This window comes from Clinocottus analis, unplaced genomic scaffold (genome assembly GCF_023055335.1).
Source record: "Clinocottus analis isolate CAN_PGR_092001 unplaced genomic scaffold, fCliAna1.0.p SCAF_6, whole genome shotgun sequence".
Lineage (NCBI taxonomy): Eukaryota > Metazoa > Chordata > Actinopteri > Perciformes > Cottidae > Clinocottus > Clinocottus analis.
Window position 1 is genome coordinate 6,979,635 of NW_027176218.1, and position 14,060 is coordinate 6,993,694.

General features: G+C 45.0%; 1 protein-coding gene across 2 annotated transcripts in view; it reads right to left on the minus strand.

The window, feature by feature from the left end:
- Positions 1-12,849, minus strand: part of LOC137803806 (reelin-like) — an 86,873-nt gene extending 74,024 nt beyond the window's left edge. For both annotated transcript variants that reach the window (XM_068602553.1, XM_068602552.1), the window contains exon 1: positions 12,276-12,849. In XM_068602553.1, the coding sequence (XP_068458654.1) occupies positions 12,276-12,525 (250 nt within the window). In that variant the 5' untranslated portion in view covers positions 12,526-12,849. The remainder of the gene's footprint in view (positions 1-12,275) is intronic.
- Positions 12,850-14,060: the final 1,211 nt, after the last annotated feature.

Genomic DNA, 14,060 nt, shown 5'->3' on the forward strand with positions numbered 1-14,060 from the left:
TGGTTCAGTCACCTGAGCCTGACACTTTGAAGGATGGACCACTATTTCCTCTGATAAAGAAGGGAAAGACAGGCCCTTTCAAGTACAGGAAGATGCAGAGAAACTGCAAGTATGAACGGCTCTCTGCAGTTTCAGAAGATTGTGTGGGAAGTGTGTTTCTGCACATATATGTGTCATGTGGTGTTCTAGTCAGGTCTTAGAGGCATCATTCCATTGCGTAACCTTCTGGCACCATCCTGGCCTGCTGGCACTGCCATCTGCTGCTGTGAAACACTCGATCACAGACAACCTATCAACCACTGAGCTTCCACAGGTCTGCTTAACTGCAACATCTCGAACATATTTTGCATGAAAGCAATTCATCTCCGGGGACCAGTTTACAGGTCTTTTCACGATCCCTGCCAGAGATTATAATGTGCAGCCTAAGCTTGTTCTTGGTCCCATTTGATGAGGTTCTCCTCCGTTTACCAACGAGTGCAGTCCAAGCCTCACTGACTGCCTAACTTGGCTTCACCCCTGCAACAGCAGTAGCGAAAAACAGGAGTGAAGAGGCAATTCTGACACAAACATCCTGTTCCTCACACATAATCTGCTTCAGAATCACACTTCATTGTGCTGCTCTCATGCCATGCGTGTGTCTGTTTACATTCATATGAGCGCGCGTGTGACAGGCTTGAGCACAAACTAGCACAGGTGTGTAAGTTATTCTCCACAAAAAGAAGCTTCCAGAGTATTGTAGTTCTTATGCTTTGCTGAAAATGTCTTTCCTTTCGTTAGGATTTCTGAGGTATAGCACCATTTGCATTCATATCTAACAATTAGATTATTATATTCAGCACACAGTCTTAGTGATGTGCCAAAAGGTCGAAATTTGATTTATAAGGAAGGTCCCACCCCATTATGAAGGCACATCCACTAATCACCAAGGCCAAATCAGTTACGACAGAACATCTTTTCATAGTTTCTAACTGAACATTATATGTTCAGAAGAAGTCCATCCCGTTGGGACATCTCAAAGGCTATTCTCTTTACCTGTGAGTGGCTTTGATAGCAAATCATCTCTCTGGGCTTTAAACATTATTCATTGGTTCATTGTACAGAGGCCTCAAACAGCATGCAGAGCTCATACTGATCTCTGCTATGAGACTCTAAATAGGTTTTGATAATCTACAGTTATGTTACAGGGAGGACATTGTCTTTATCAATCTTGATGAAATCTTGATAGAATGAGAGGAGAAAAGGGTAAGAATATCTAAATATATGTACATAGAAGACACAAAGGACCACTGGATTAAAAAAAGAGCTGAGGCCCAAAGCGGCTAGCAACAACATGCTGCACAATTACTAATTTTAAACATCTTATTAAGCGTTTTGCTTACAGAGCAGTCAGCATAAAGGACATATCATTCAGAATAAGATGCATAATTGGTGGTTGCTGTAAAGGGTTACATTGTAATAAGGTTCAGGAACACCATGATTCTTTCCCTCTGTCACTTGGTGACTGCCAGGACTGGAGAGTGAGCTGTCCCTGTGATCAACACCATGTGTTCTGTAGACGGAGTAAAGGCTTGAGCCATCCAGCCCTGACAAGCAAAACATCTTCCTTTACTTATCAGAGCTATACTGGATACGCTAACACACAATGAAAAAACAAAGTGTTCAACAGGAGAATACAAACTATTTTAATCTAAACGCAGGCTACGGAGGACAAGTCTCTGTATATGGCTTTGAATGCCGAGACAAAATCAAAGGAATGTAGGAAAACACTGGAAGCCCAGTCAGCCTCAAAAACTGGGGTCAGACCCAAACCACAACTCCTTACACGGGGCAGAGATGCACAACACACACACACACACACACACACACACACACACACACACACACACACACCTACACACACACACACACACACACACACACACTATTAAATCTATCACAAGCTCAACGACACTAAACACATCCATTCACATGTGTAGTGAGACAAACGTCAACAGGACATGCAATTGCACAGAAAAACTCACTCAAACAGGGACAATCACACTGAGCCAACCAGCTGTGAAAGCACGCACTGACAAAATTCAGACATTGCACATGGACCGAAACTGTTGCATAACTCTCTTTCCGTCTCACCTGCTCCATTGGGAGCTGTTCTAAAAGGAAACAGGAAGGAGGTAATGAGGGCCAAGTTGTCAACGACAGCCTATATAGCCCCACTGGCTGCCATGTCCCTCCCAGGGACACTAGGCTACTTAGCCTAAGTGACCTTCACCCCCTTCTCACAGCTGGTCTGTCCCCCACCTCCCACCCCAAACTGCTTCACAACTGAACGAGCCCTGACCGGAAGGCATCTGTCAAAACAGGGCCTTGAGACTTTGGACAAGGCTCTGAAAGGCCACAGACACTGAGGGACAGACGATCATGTCAACAAAAGGGACACTACCCGGCCACAGAAGTCATATATTTTGAACAACCACCCATTACACACACAATGTTGAACTAAAAGAAGCAGTTATTTTACGTAGAAAAGTGGAAAGGGGATCTTCGATAGCCAAAGCCAGTGTTGGAGGTCTCCAGCACAATGGCTCAAGTGCTAAGATTCAAAAAGCTCCCGGCACCTTGGAAACTTGTCCCACAGGTCATCAGATACTGCAGTATTTATCACAGTATCTAGTGTGCAAGCTGATACCTCAATAATGTGATTGATCCAAGGAAGGTGGGAAGCTACAACGTTTTATCAGAATTTTATTTTTCATGTCCCAAGGGGCACCAAACTTTACAAAGGTCAATATCTTGGACCTACTCAGTCATGTTTCTTTAAATCACATATAGTGCTTTTATTGAATTATTTCCAAAATAAATGAATTACCGTCAAAAAGTTAATACTTTATTTTCATATTATACTTAAAATGTATATATTTTTAAAACAGTCCTGCTTTTTTTTGCTGAATGTTCACCTAACATTAAATATTCCACGCTCACTACGGTTGACGAGATGAAAGAGAATAAGTGAGTAAGTTAGCACCAGGTGCACCCGCCCTCATCTTAGCCGTCCTCATGGGCTGACACTTCAAACTGCAGTTTTTATCAGTTTCAATCTGGACTTCTGAACTGTTTCAACCTCGTGAAAAGTAAAAGACATGCTGCTGATTTTATGTTATGTTTGAAATTATTGTTAGTGTTCCAAAAAAAAAGTTAGCTTTTCAAGAAATATGAGAGTTTTTACGTAATACAGTCGAGGCTTCTCAGGGTCACACCTGTCAGAAGAGTAACAACAATTACGGCGGTACCGTTCAAAAAACATTTACCTTTTGCAAAACCAGAGAGCTACTCGGCCTATTAGCGCCTACTACTGTACACCTATGCATATGTGCACATAGGAGCACATACACACAGCACAAAGGCAGGCTCAAGCTGCCGACAGTATTACAGACTGACAGCAGTAACATGTTCCCACTATCACAGATAGAATAGCTCTAATATGAATAATGGAATTGTCACTTTACACAGGGGATCACTTTACATCCCCACTGTCCGTCCTTTTCAGCATTTCTTCCACACCCTCTTTACTCTCTACTTCCCGCTTAAACAATGTGTTTATCAATCCAGCACTTCTTTGTATCTGCATAGTTAGGGGACTATAGAGCATAAAGTGACCCATTATATACTGTATATCCAAAACAGGTACAATGTAATGCATTACATAATCATACATTGTGTCAATAGATCAACTATCAAAACTATTAAATGAATGTCAAAGTATGTAAAATAACACTAACCGTTTAAAGAGTAAAGAGCAATGGACCATGCCATTCGGTCTCATTTAGTTTTCCACAGAAAATATCTACAGGTCTCTCATTGATCCTCCAAAATACACAATTGCACACAGATGTAGTTGAAAAACAACATGATAATTGTTATTCAGCAAGTACATTTCAGTCTTTAATCTTCAAACAATCTAGAGTTTGGCAAATTCTTGAAAAGGCCTGAAAGACGTCCTGGGAGTTGGAAAGGAAGGCAGGATATTGTGCCTCACTATTTTGCCCTCCGCTCCCTGCTCTTTCTTGGCATGAAAATTACAGATTATGGCCAACTAAGTGAAAAAGTACTGACATTAGTCAAAGTCTGACATGCCTCCATAGCTTGTGGGTATGAATGTTTGGGTGGAAGGAAAGTGACACAGCGGTGTGGAGGGGGGGCTTCATAGAGCAGAGGGGAAAGATTGATTTCTAATTAACAAGCTGGTTGCAGTAATGAAAAACTAGATGGTCTCCACTGGCAGTGGATCAATGGGGAGCATTTCCCTTGACATCCAGTCTTAATCACACCAGCTCAGCTTGGTAAGAATGCAGTCATTGCTGTAATTAACACTGTCACGCTCCCTCCATCACCCATCTCTCATCTCCACCTCTTTTCTGTCCTAACCTCTACCTCAGACCTCTGCTTTCACTTGATAGCGAGGATCACTCCGTGACTATCACTGTGTATTGTCTGCTGTCAAGACAAAGTGATATGTGCACATACAAAACTGTGTTGAGTCATTGTGTTGTTCTCGCTTAGAGGAAAATGCTGAGGTGTTTTTAACAGCTGGTCTACTTTCACAATATCTGTCCCCATGAAAGTGAGCACTGGAAGGAAAAGGGAAGTCGAGGAGAGACATCAGTCCAAAAACAGAGAGACGCTCTCCTTTATGTTGGATGGACGCAACCAGACTCCCTCGAGTATAGTGAAGCATAAAGGTGAGGTCTCACTTCATCTTCTTCTGACTTCCAGTTGCCCATCACTCCCTGACATGCAATCAAACACCTGGTCCAGTGAGGTGTAAGTCATGCTGCTCCCTGGTGTCACGTAGACCTGTGGGGGCTGGAGGTTTGATATGTGGGATTTCACAACAGGGCATTAGGGGAATGAGGTATTTCCAGGGCCCCTGTTAACACTAACCCCCTCACCCATGCTGTCACTTTAGGCAGCAATATGTGCGAGCTTGTGCATGTGTGCGGATGTGTAATCTGCCTCTGCCAGCCTGCCGTGTCTCTGTGGGTAAACCGGGCCTGGTTGTTTGAAGGAGGCTGGAGCTGAATGGGGGGTAGAGCTGGGGCTAATCCGCCAGAGCCACGCGACGTGTGCCCAGCACCCAGCGAGTTGCACCATGCTGCCTCCTCTGTAGTGGGTCCATTGGAGCGCTACAAGGCCCTCTGAATGCTATCAGCACAGACGACACACTGCCCCCCAAGCAGGGATTAAAGCTCTCTCAATGAAGCCGCCAGGAGGAGGATCCAGAGCAAGAGGAGGAGAAGAAGGAGGAGGAGGTACACAACCCTCCAACAGGAGCTCCTTTCTCTAAAAGGAAGAGGCCATAGGCAAAGCTGATACGCTAATCAACAGCGGCTGGGAAACCACCCCATGAGAACAACACGTCCAGCACGAAGGATGGGGAGGAGGGAGGAAAGGTTTAAAAAGGATCCATCACTTTTCAAAATCCGGCTTAGAGCCACTTGGTACTCCTTAAGGAGAATGAACACTGGTCCATTGTCATGAGGTAGATTGGGATGGGGACATTAGCATGAGTTTGCATAGACACACGGAGCTCTGAATGTTGTATAAGGACTTGGTATTTGGGCTTTCTGTGATAATAAAAAAAACAACAACAACCTTTGTAATTATGTTTACAACCTGTTTGTAAGTTGAAAGTAAACATCAAAGGGGCATCAGGAATGAGGGGGGGAACTGTAATGTGCCAATAAAACATAACTCAAATAGACTGTAGAACGGTGCTTCCCTTGTGTTTTCGATTGGAACATTTAAGCAGTAAATACACTGTGGTTGGGATTCAGCCTCACACCCTCAGGGTGCAGCGCATGTTGTGTGGGCTTTGTGAGCTGGGGTTGTTTCTCACTGTGCTTCACCATAGGGACTGATACATATACAATGTCTTAAATACAGAATTACTCATCAAAGGTAATCTTCAGCAACAACAGGAATGTGAGTGAGTAACCAACAAAAATAAAAAAGCTTTGTGCTTCAGGCGTGGAAAAACTAATAATGCCACGGTATTTTCGGCATTTTACGTTTGCTGAAGTTATGCCAGGAGTGGAATTTTTGTTGGTGCTTCTGCTGTTGAAAACTTAAACCTTCCAGACACAAGGGAAACACAGCAAGCAAGTACATAGAAGGACAGCAGGAGCATAGCATCTGCACACCCCAGCTTGTATTATCAACAGAGAGGCACTCCAAATCAGGCAAACCCCCAAAAGGCAAGCACACACTCCAACATCCTGAAAATACTTACGCCCACTTGTCTGCCCACTCATAAAAGTTACTGAAAAAAAACAGCTCACAATTGCTTGTTAAGAGCTTTCTTGTTTTGGCTGGAAAATGAATCCGCTGAGGAAATTGAAAATAAAAAATGCAAGCGTTCATTGCCGCTTGCCCAGATAAGACTGGCACAGGCTCACACCTCTGCTTGGCGGGGATCCACTCACTGCCTTCATTTTTAGCTCTTTCCGCCACACCTGGCACCATGCTGGCATCACTCTGGCACCAGCCTGGCAAAGGCTAACAATGTCACTGTTATCTGAGGTGATTCTCCGTTCTATGATGCAGCAAATCAATTTTTCACAAATGTAGCGCACAGGTGACATCTGGGCCGTCTCAACTATCTCGGCTTCAAATTCTCCAGATCCACCGCGGCTCACTGCCTCTTCATGAGGAAATACAAAAGTCAGACACACATCACACGAGTGCGTCCGCCCAAGTTTTCTGTATCATCATTACAATTTTATGGGTTTATGCCATATTTTATAATAGCTCGAGCATTTGCCTGTGACACAGCCACTTAGCCCCTGACAGGAGGAAAATAGTAATCTCCTGTTCATGTTATCATGTCAGATTCTGTTGTAACATCGACACAAAGAATTGTAATAGCCCGCTGATCATGACATTTGTGTTTAGCCAGCGTAGCATCTGACCTGTCTCTATGTCATGATGGATCACCCACTAAGAGCTGAGTGCAGTGTGCATGGCCAAGCGTGCATTTGTGACAAAGAGAAGATGCCCAATGAATATCTATTCTCATTTCTCGCCCATCTGCTCCTTTTTATAAAAAAGGAAACTGGCATATCTCGGTAGATACAATGCTCTTTAAATGGTTGATCATTCAATGTCCACAAAGACAAAACACCCAAACACACCCAGCAAGCCCTTACAAACAGTAATACACTTGACACACTTCCCTCTACTCAGTGAAGTGACCTAGTCAGGCACAGCAGCAGGAGGCCGAGAGGCTAAAGAGCTGGAAAGCTAATGAATGCACAGGTTTGGACCACTTGAGAGTGCTCCTGCTAGCTGCGTTTTGCTTTTCCTTTGCTCACAAGAGATACATATTCAACCATTAGCCTCTATCCCTGTATTCCTCATTCACTCTTGCCCCTTTTTGCAGTGTCCCTATTCCCCTAAACTGAATGTCTGAATGAAAACTAGGCCAGTCTTTTGATGGTTCACTGACCAATGCTTGCTACACTGGAAGAAAATCTTGTTTCCTTGGTCTTTTAAATAGATAAATATGAAATGCTACAGTTAAGCTGAACAGATATGTGAAGGAGAACTAGATGGGTGGACGGGAAAAGTAGGGACACCGGCCAAATCTAATCACTTGGTAGGAACAGAGCTCCAAGCAATGCAGCACTGACAAGCAGCGGTCAGAGGTCAGAAAGCAGACCCGTAACGGTCCCTTTCGAGGTTAAGTGCTGCAGAAGGCGATGATGACATCTGACGGGCTGCGGAAGTCACAGCAGATTGATGGCATTTTCGTATTTAATCTACGACTCGACTGTGAGTTTGCGAAGACTTGAAGATGGACCCTGTGGTTCCATGGTGTCTCACTGTAGCGTTGCTGATGTGACCCTGTATATGGAGAGATAATACCTGAATTCCTCAAGCATTACCGGGGCCCCGTGCCTGTGACCTTCACTTTGACATGACCGACTTGTTGTTTTACCGACATCGGTCAACAGCACACTCACATAAAAAAAAAAAATCTCCCCCAACCACGACAAGTAATCAACTTTGCAGATAGATAATGGTCTCTTTCCCATCGCAGGGCACATTGACTTGTTTCTGGTGGTTGGCAGGAGAGCAGCTGAAGTAATTCACAATGTCTAATCTGATAGGTTATCCTGCAAAGCTGATGGCATTTCGTGGGGATGAATTTATCTCCAAGTTCCCATTAAGAATGTCATTTAGTGGCACCGTCCAAATCTCCTTGAAATGTTGATTGTTTCTCAGGCCTCTTCAATCATTTGCACACGAAGAGGTCCATGGAACCGGGACTGCTGTCGACACCATTGACAGATTAGCAATGTCCATTTCAGCCTGTACTGTTAACTAGTTCTGTAAGCAGCTCCCTTGTTCTACCCTCTGTCCATTTCCCTCGCACCACCGTTTCTCAGTGTGACAATAGTGAGAGGGAGAGCCATGCTGCCTACCTGAACTGTCACGCCCCAGCAAGGTCTTGTGTAAGTGGCTCATTCAGTGCTTCACATTGACGTCAATAACCCGGCATATAGTAGCACACACCAAAAACTCTATATGCTAATATGAATACTGCCAACACAAGCACTCACTTAAGCTTTTCACTAGACAGAACAATGAGTACTATACAACCACCGTCATAATTAACACAGGTTTAATCACAAGTGCACACGCATCACTACAAACTTATACTATGTACTACTACAAAATAATTGTTCAAATATCTCAATACACAATCAACCTCGCTGGCCCAATTTCTGCTTCTGCACCTCCATTTTTCCGACTGGGCTCTACGGACTTGCAGAGGACACCACGCTGCCGTTTCTTTCCTTCACCAATCTTTTCTATTGTGCTTTCTAATTACACTGCAGGACCCCGTAGATTGGTGTCCCGTCTGCTCATGATTTGAACCAAATGTTCTTTCCTGGAAAGACCATGTTTTCTGATACTAAAACCGTCTAAATTCCTATTGGGAGGAATTTGCCTCTTCCTGTTTTCCCACTGCTGCGTCACCCTCGCCTCTTGAACTGCTACTATCCGTAAAAATTAACATGCAATGTTTCCAAAGAAGAGGGACCAGAAACAACAGGAGAGAAAAAGAGCGCTCTGATTGACTGTGTTTAGAAACAGAGCTCTGGGGTTTGTGTTCTGACGCTGCTTCCTATAAACAAGCGGCTGCTGTATGGAGAACGTCTCGCATTCCCGCAGCAGTTAAAAGAGGTCAAAGACAAAATGTATGAAACGCTTTGACATTATTGAAATAAAGGACTTCTTCCTGAGTGTAGAAAAAGTGGTTGAAAAGGGCCGTTTGATTATTTAGAAGACAAGCTCAAATCCCTTTGTGACCTCAGTTCATTCTCTCTCTTCTGAACGATAAGGCTGCATGTGGGCAGTGTGTGTGCATGTGTGTTCGTGCGTGCGTGTGTGCGTGTGTGTGTGTGTAACACTTGGTCTGCATTCGTTCGGTGCAAGGATTGACCCGAGAGTCTGAATGGAAGCACACAAATCTTTTCATTTCCCCTCGTTCCGTTTCCCAGCAGCTCAGAGTGTCTCTACAGTTTTTCGGTTTCCTTTCTGTCCACTATGACCCTGCCAATACACCCACCCTCTCAAACATTTAACATAGAGAGTAGCGCAACCTCTCTTGGTCATTTCATTCTGATAGCTAAACACAGTAATCTCGTCTACAACACACACACAGAGTACGCTGCCCACGCATGGTCTTATCACTCAAAAGCAACAGAGAAGCGAGAGGCAGTGAGGTCAGGTCAGAAACCCAATTACTGTACGACAATTCTGCCGCACAGAATCTTCTTCTGGCTCTGCACCGAATGCTGAGGTGGGTCTCGGAGACACTCACCTCCTGCCTCTTTAAGAAGGGGTCATTTCTCGCTTTTCTTTTTCTGACTCTTCCTCCCTCCACTAACAACCTCTCTCCTTTGCGCTCTTTCTTCAGTTTTCTTTTCTACAGCCGTTCGACAACCACACGGCCAGCATCTCTAATGCCTTTCCGCCCACCATTTCCACATGCAGCGCTTTCAGTGGTTAGATCACACGTTGCTTTTAGAAGATTAAACCAAATGTAATCCAAAACTAAAGCCCAGAGAGCACATAGAAAGCAATGAAACATTTTTTTTGTTGTTTTTTTTTTGTGCGCAAACCAAATACAAGAAGCATCGGCAAAAAAAATGGCACGGACACTTCCCTTGCCTTTTCCTTCACACCACCAGAATATGTGATTTACAGTTTCTTTCTATCTTTTTCTCTCATTCTGCTTGCAGCAGGCGGAGCAGGCAGATACATGTCCAACCTCAATCTAACACCTGTACATGTATATATAGCACTGAAAAAACGTTCAATTCTTGCCACAATGAGGCCGGCTGTGACTGTGGTAAGAACACGAAAAGACGGATATAATCCTGAAGGTTTGAAAAGATGAGCGAGAAATGGAAAAAGAGAGAGACAGGGACTGGGATTGCTCCTGATTTCACAACCAAGCACACAGCCAGCCACGTTTTCACTTGCTCACTTGCCATTCATCCTTCAATCTCCATACAAACTCATTCAAAACCCTGGAAATTTAACAATGAGGTGCGATCATGTGCCAAAACATGGAACGGGGGAAAAAAGTGAGCAGCTTGGAACCCTGTCATTTTTTCTGTCCAAGCCGGTATCTTATCTGCTCAATCCTCTCATCGTCATTTAAATCTCCCCCCAACTCCATCCGATCCCAGCCGTGGCCCTATTTAAATCTCTCCCTCCTCCCAGTCCACCACATTTCTAATGCTAATTATTTAAACCTCTCCGTGCGCTCTATCCCTCCCATCCACCAGCTAGTTATTCAAATCTCTCCCCACCCGCTCTCCCTACAAGCCCGGCCCCAGTTAAAAGGTGCTTGACTGAAGGGTTGATCCGGGCTGTTATTTTCAGACAGAGGATAATACTGCTTCTTCCAGACTTCTCTCCTTTCCTGCTCTGTTTTCCTGGCCTTCTCATATCCTTTTCTTTCTATATACAATTACACAAACTCTGCAGCACAGCTTGTTTGTTTTTTTTTAATCAAGATGTTTATTTGCCATGATAATGGAATTGTTAACAGTGCAAGAAAACTTTGAATTAGATTGTATCCTGTGCCATATCAAAATAGATCAAATACAACAAAGACAGGGTTAGGAAAATATATTGGCAATGCACACACAACATGTGTGTGTGTGTCTGTGTGTGCATATTTAGGAAGTTAGATCTGATCAGTAATACATCAAATGTATATATGTTTAACTCTTAGTGAAGAAGATAGCTGCATGGGAATGTGACCTCAGACTGTGGTGGCCTGTGCGGGTCACTGTCCCCAGTGCTAAGTGAGTGGCGAGAGTGAGTGACGGAGCAATGATGACACAGTCTGGGAGGTCAGAGGGGATCATTTTTCCAGGACCAGGTGCCAGCACATCAGTGTGGGAAAGGGGATATTAATCTCTGTCCCCTCTTACACGCTACGCCTGGTTTACTGATTTCAAAATCTTTATTTCAGAGCTTTCTATGGTGCTCCGTGTGTTAACTCGTACTCGCCGTTTTCCCTCTCTCTCTCTCTCTCCCTCTCCCTCTCTCTCTCTCTCTCTCTCTCTCACTCGCTCTCACTCTCATTCAGTTGAAGGGATATCTCACTGTTAGTCCTGTGGAGAAGCCACCTACACATGGAGCATCGGGATCGCAGCTCAGTAAAACACCAAAGCTGCTCACAGCACTGAACAGGAGTCCCACTCAGCATCACTACTTATTACAGTTACATAAATGCTGGTTTCCAACAACAGCCACCCCACACAAACTGCACCCTCCCAACTGCACACACCACAGCGGTTCCTCATGTGCGAGACAAAACACCTGCAAGTGAATCGTATTCACTGTACTCGCGTGTGTGGAATTCTGGATCACAAAGTTGTTTTTATCTCCTCAATGTGAAATGTACTTCACATTAGTTAAGGCATAATACTAATTTTAGCACATTTCAGCAATGTCCATCCACCACGAAAATATCTAGAATTGTAAAGTGAATTTCTTTCACACGAGGAAAACTATTTTCAGTCATACAAAATGTATTTTCACAACAAATTAAATGTACAAATCAGATCCATTTAACATGTCCCTTCTGGCTGTGACACAACACTGATAATTACAAATTGCTAAAACAATAGATCCCATTCTCTTCAACGTGCAGCAAAAAGGAAAGTGGACGCCAAAGGGGGTGTGCTCACCTTGGTACTCCTGTCCAGGGGTGTAGGCGATGGGGTTGCCCGTAATCTGGAGGGTGAGTAGCACCTCTCCCCCACCTTCTGCCACCCCGGTTCCCTCCAGCTCCCCATGGTGGGTGCACAGGAAGAAGAAGGGGTTGAAACGGGGGTAGAAGCTCGCAGGGGGCGCCCCGAAATCCATGCTGCTCCCCAAGACTAGGGCCAGCAGGGCACAGCCTAAGGCACCCCCGAGAGAGGCCCGCGCCATGGCCATCTGCCCTCACCAAGCGAGGGACTGAGAGAGTGGTGGCGGTGGATGGAGAGTTGAGGAGAGTGATGAGTGGGAGCGAGGAAGGCACAGGTAGAGTTCCAGAGGACCTGCGTTTTGGAGTCCACGAATGAGTCCAAAGTCCAAAAGTACGTGCGTGAGAATAAGTGCGTCTGTTTCGGCAGTGTGTTTGTCTGTGCAATATTTATGTGTGTGAGTGTGTGGGCTTTGCCGTCAAGAAAACTGTCCAGCTCTGTTCTTCTGCTTCCTCTCCCTGTCCTACCTTCACTCTCGGGGAGTTCAGAGCTTCGCCTGTGCTGTCCTGCTCCGGCGTTTAAATACCTCACCCCCTCCCTCTGTTTCCCTCTCTCCTCCCACCCTCCCTCCCTCTCTCTGTCGCTCTCTCGCTCTAACGCCAGCTCCACGCGTGCTGTATGCGCTGTACGAGACGGCCTCCCTCCTCTCTCTCTCATCCAGCTCTTCTCTCCTCCCTCTTCTTGGCCAGTCTATCACTCAGTCTTTTTCTTTAATCTTTTCCTCCCCCCTCTCTTCTCTCTTTCTCTTTACCTCTTACTAAACCACTGTGTTACTCCACATTACACTCCTGTATCCCTCTCCTGAGACCTTGGCTGTCTTATCTCTATGCATCTGTTAGTTTCTTCATCCCTAACCAGCTCACTGACATATCCCTTTCACTCTCCTCTCTTTCCTTTGTCTTTTCGCCCGTCCACCAGACTGTCTCCTCCTCTCCCACCCACTATCACACCTCCTTCTCCCTCCCTCTTCCGCTCTCTTCACCTCCCTCTTCTTCCTTGTGTCTCTCTGCTGCTCTCCCACTTAGTCCCCCTCCCCTCTTTCAATCTCCCTCTTTTTCCAACCCTGTATCTCACTCTCTCCTCTCGTCCTCAGCAGCACTCCGATTTGTTTTTCTCCGTCTCTACTGTTGCTTTTTTCACGGGTTTTCCATCAGAATCTTCTTTTCCACAGGATTCTCCAACTTTTTTCTCCCTGTCAGAGAAGCATGCGCTGCCTCTCTGCTCTAGATCAACCCACCACTACAGTGCAGACACCAGGCATAATGCTGCTCTCTCCCTCCACCAGCCTCTGCTCCAGCTCAACAAATGATGGATAAGTATATCTGTCCAACAACACCCTGTACACCCCCCCCCCCCCCCACCCCTCCTCACCCCCACTTCTTGCTTTCTCCTATCCAGGAATAACTACAAACAACATGGATCTGAACCCCTTACACTTTTCAGCCATACATTTCTTTCATGTCTCTCTCTCATCCATCTCTTTCTCCTTGTGTAAGTGATACACTTTGCCCTCCCTCCACCTCCCCCCCCTCGAATATTCTCTCAGCAGAGAAGGTTTGCTGTGTAATGTGGTTCTGCAGAGAAAACCACATTAAATAAATTATCATGGTAGAGAAAAGAACTTAAAGAATTTGCTGTTAACACCACTGAGCATCTCTTCTGGCGTTTCTCTTTAGCTGCCTGCTGGGTTTGTGTGGTTAAGTGCCTATTACAGACATAAACACT